This window comes from Malurus melanocephalus, unplaced genomic scaffold (genome assembly GCF_030028575.1).
Source record: "Malurus melanocephalus ecotype Western Australia unplaced genomic scaffold, MMel_1.1 scaffold_658, whole genome shotgun sequence".
NCBI lineage: Eukaryota > Metazoa > Chordata > Aves > Passeriformes > Maluridae > Malurus > Malurus melanocephalus.
Window position 1 is genome coordinate 68,763 of NW_026623890.1, and position 4,486 is coordinate 73,248.

At 42.8% G+C, this 4,486-nt stretch overlaps 1 protein-coding gene across 1 annotated transcript in view; it reads left to right on the forward strand.

Moving 5' to 3' along the window:
- Positions 1–4,486, forward strand: part of MYOM3 (myomesin 3) — a 28,664-nt gene that overhangs the window by 7,119 nt on the left and 17,059 nt on the right. The window contains exons 8-15 of the mRNA XM_057383743.1: positions 313–368; positions 1,565–1,609; positions 1,827–1,967; positions 2,487–2,648; positions 3,041–3,182; positions 3,273–3,472; positions 3,755–3,808; positions 3,992–4,304. Coding sequence (XP_057239726.1) covers positions 313–368; positions 1,565–1,609; positions 1,827–1,967; positions 2,487–2,648; positions 3,041–3,182; positions 3,273–3,472; positions 3,755–3,808; positions 3,992–4,304 — 1,113 coding nt within the window. The remainder of the gene's footprint in view (positions 1–312; positions 369–1,564; positions 1,610–1,826; positions 1,968–2,486; positions 2,649–3,040; positions 3,183–3,272; positions 3,473–3,754; positions 3,809–3,991; positions 4,305–4,486) is intronic.

Sequence of the window (4,486 nt, forward strand, 5' to 3'; positions counted from 1 at the left end):
GTGGGACTGACAGAGCCCTTTGTTATGGGTTGTGTTATTATCAAACTGATTTTCACATGCCATATTTTGCTCTGAATCCCGTTTGGGACACAGATCCCTCCAGAAGAACAGGACTCCAGGATTGTAAGAGAATTATTATTATTACACCTTCCAGGTCCTTTAAACAAACTGCATCAAAATTCACCATATCTGCAAACATGCAGCAGGCATTTACCAGCTCTAAAGGCACATGAAAATGGCACAYGAAAATAGGCCAGAAAACCTTCATTTGCAGCTTTCCCAGATTCCTAAATTCCCCTTTTCCTAATGCAGAAAGACAGAAAAATCTACCAGGAGGGCAATATTTCTCCTCTATAAAGTTTCTGACAGTGTGGCCTCGACAGGAACTGCCTTTGCCACAAAGCAGCAGCCTGAAAGAAAACTCTGTGCCAAAAATCACCACTGCCCTCAATTCCTAAAGAATTTTTAGGATCAGAGCAGGCAGAGGATGGAATTTGGGCTGTGCTTTAGCACAGAAACCAGGGCTGGACCAGTTCTCTTCACCCCTCTCCTATCTGGGCTGAGCTTTGCAAACCCCCACTGCTCCTCCTGCCAAAGCCCTGCCAGAAACCCGAGACTTCCTTCTGCTATTTGMATTGGCTGCTCTGAAAATAGAGATTACACCGAGGCTTTAATCCTGGAAACATTCCTGATGGCCTGGGCAGCCCATGGCATCTCCTCCCCTGGCCCCTCGCTGTCTGCAAAGACCTCGATGCCCAGAGAGGCTCCAGGGATCCACAATTCCCTTTCCCAGAAAATATCCCTGAGGGTCTCACAGGACCTGGGATGAGGCTCTGCTTCATGTCCTGGATTTGTATTTTCCTCTCTTCAGTGGTAACTGAAGAGTCAACTCTGCCAAACTGCAACCACTGGAAGAACGGGATTTATTTTATGGCCATTTATTGCAAATGAAGGGAGGAAAGGACCTCAATTCTTGGATTTCAGCTCCAAATCATTTCACATTTTGATGCCAGCAGGCCAGCACCCACCTGTGATGCCTTCAAAGAATCCAAAAACAACTGATTTGGGGACATCCTTCCCTCAGTTCCAGGAATTACCTCAATGTCTCAGGACAAACATCCTTTCTTTTGGTTAAATATTGAAGTCCCAATCACTGGTGGTTTCCCAGAATCCCACAAAATCCTCTGGGAATGCTGTTAAAACCCATGGGGTTGCTTTKAWYCRAAATTTTATTTTATTTGGTTTTAAMTTCTGCCCAGAAAASGCAGAAAAAAGTGAGCAAAGCCCTCCTTAGCTGTGAATAACTGAGTGCACGTGGGCATTTAAAGCAGAATTGCTCACACTGGAACAGCCATGGGAACAATTCCCTTTGTAACACATCCCCAGTGGTTTGTGAAGGGCATCAGCTGTCAAATGAATTCAAGTTTTGCCCCACGGTGACACTTTAAAGGTTCCAATTAAAGGCTGGCTTGAGGGAAAAGCAATTTACTGAGCATTTTTTAATGTTTTAAGAAGATAAACACTCCATGAGATTTGCAAAACATATTTTCTTCTTGTCTTATAGAATATTATGGAACGGAGTCAGGATTTGATTCAGAAATATACAAAAGTGAGTAAATCCTTGATTTAACTATTCATTTATAATTATTAATATTATTTGTTAATAATTTTTAATAGCCTGATGCAATTTGATTTTTTTTTTCCCTGACAGCCTGACTGCACATGCAAAGTGCAAGGCTCACTCTAAATACGTGACAGCAAAAATATTAAAGGAGGAATGTTCTGGAAATTTCTTTATCATGCTGATTTTTACCCTTATTCCACAGGATCCCTTTTGGCCAGAGAGGCAGATTTTGCTTTCTCACTGAAACCTTTATTTGCAAGAGAAAAGGAGCCTTTCACCCTCTCCTGTTACTTCTCCTCTGATTTACTGGAACACCAACGAGGCATCGCCTGGTTCAGAGATGGTTTGTAGGCAGCAGCTGAGTTTTTGTGCCTTTCCATCTGGGAATATCCCACTGGAATTCGTGGCTGTGTTTGAATATTGACAGGAAAAAAAAAAGAAAATAATGAAAATTCAGGATTCCTGAGCTGCTCTCAGCTCAGCTCAAGATGTTGCTATTTAATGTCTTTTTCTCCATTTTTAAAGAGTGATACCACTACAATGCTTTGGAGGTAACGCCATTCTTGTCAATAAGAATATTTTAAGAGCCTTAATTTGAAAAGTTTGTGGTTCTCCAGTGAGAAAAGCTTTTGGATACTGTGTGTTGTTCTGCTGGCAATCAAGGATTTCCATCTTGGATTTCCATCTTGGATTTCCATCTTGGCAATCTTTCTGTCCATGGCTGTAATTTTGAGACACAACCAAATGTCAGGGATTTCCTAGAGATCTCTCATCTCGCTCTGTGATTTTTTTTTTGCTGCATTTGGAAATCCACCACTTCCAATTGAGGTGAAATTCCTTTCCCTTTTGCTCTGCTGCACAGGGGAGCTGCTGCAGGACTCAGAATGTCACCAACTGAAGAATCAGGAGCGGGAGGCAACTCTGACAGTGCCCTGTGCTCACAAAGAGGATGAGGGGTTCTACACCATCCGTGTGCCCTCGCTGGATGGACACAAGGAGCAGACCACTTATGTGTTTGTCAGAGGTATTTACAGAAAAAAAAAAAGCTTTTCCTAAAGCTTTGGCTTAAAGGAATTCCCAYCCTCACCCACAAGGAAACAGCTCCCAGCTTTGAGCATGGATACAATGACCACAATCACCAAATTTTATTTTCAGCAGTGATTTTGATAGTAAAGAACAGGATTTGTTTTACTGATATAGGCCCTTAGACATTTAAAATTAAGCTCTTTTCATGACAATTTTGGAAGAGAACAAAACAAAATTTTGGAGGAGAAAAGAACAAAACAAAATTTTGGAAGAGAAAAGAACAAAACAAAATTTTGGAAAAGAAAAAACCAAAATTTTGGAAAAGAAAAAAACAAAATTTTGGAAGAGAAAAGAACAAAAGCTAAGCACCTTTCCTTGGTGTTTGCACAGATGCTGCAGCACAAACTGCCGGAGCCCCAGGATCCCCCCTGAACGTGAAATGCCACGATGTGAACAAAGACTGCTTGGTTCTTTCTTGGGTAGCACCCAGTGACGATGGAGGAAGCCCAGTTTTGGGATATCTCATTGAAAGGTCTGTAAAATCATCACCTTTAAGCTAAAAAAATAAATGTTTTATGATGGAACAGCACCGAGGAATGGCGTGGGCTGTGTTTCCCTGCAGGTGTGTGGYTGGCTCACATGAGTGGCTGCAGTGCAATGCTCAGCCTGTGAAAACCTGCAGGTACCCAGTGCTGGGCCTTACTGAGGGTCAGATTTACCAATTTCGGGTCAARGCTGTCAACAAGGCTGGCATCAGCCACCCTTCAAAGGCCAGCGAGGCAGTGAGAGCCCAGGAGGCCAGCAAGGACAGCAGAGTGACAGGTTGGTACCAAACCCAGGATCAAATTCGCTTCCTCAGRACCACAGCAATCACTGAGTTCACCTCCTCCTCCTCCCCATTCCCAAAAAAGCCTCTGCTGAGCCCATCTTGGGGGAAAACGCTCAGAAAAATCTCCAAATTCCATTGTTTGGCATATAAAATCTTATAATTATGCACAGAATAAATTTCCCAGTCCTGGGTTCTGTCCTTCTCCCCAAAGCACTCCCTGTGAGTGGATAACACTTTGTTTGGATAATATTTTGTTAATTTGTTTGACATTCCAGTGATTCCATATGACCAAGGCAGGACCATAGAAATATCCAAGGATGATCTGGAAGGTGAGCTCAAACTTTCCCACAGTATTTCTTTATATCAGAAAAGTATTTCTGAYATAAAGGAAGTTTTTCTTTATATAAGTCTCCTTCTTTATATCAGAAAATCTGAATTTACAGTGGGACAACTGATTTCATTGTAAAAGAACTTTATTTTCCTACCATATTATCCTTTCCTGCTTCCCCCAGGACACATTAAAATCCCCCTGCCACCCACCAATGTTCGTGCCAGCGAGGTCAGAGAAGATTATGTGGCTTTGGCTTGGGATGAACCGGATCCAAGAGGCAGAGAGCCACTGAATTATTATGTGGAAAAGGTAAAAAAAAATGAAATCACACAGGAGGGGAGCTGCAGAGAGAACAATTCCTTTTTCAGGGGAGCCATGGTACAGGCGAGGCCGTTCCCAGGCAGGAATTGGGGAGGTGCAGCCTCACCCCTGGGTGCTTCAGCCTCCTCCAGCCCCACAGTCCCGACCCTGACACCAACTCAAGGATTAATAATTAATGAGGAATTAATAATTTGAGCACCACAGAGCAGTGGCAGAATTCTGACAGGAAGAACTGCTCCTTCTGTCCTGTCCTAAGGCCCTGAAGGGTGGAAAAGCTGTGAAGAASTGCCCAATCCATYACTTCGCTGTTCCCCACTAATCATTTTGTTGGTTAATTATCTTCTTAGTTAATTAG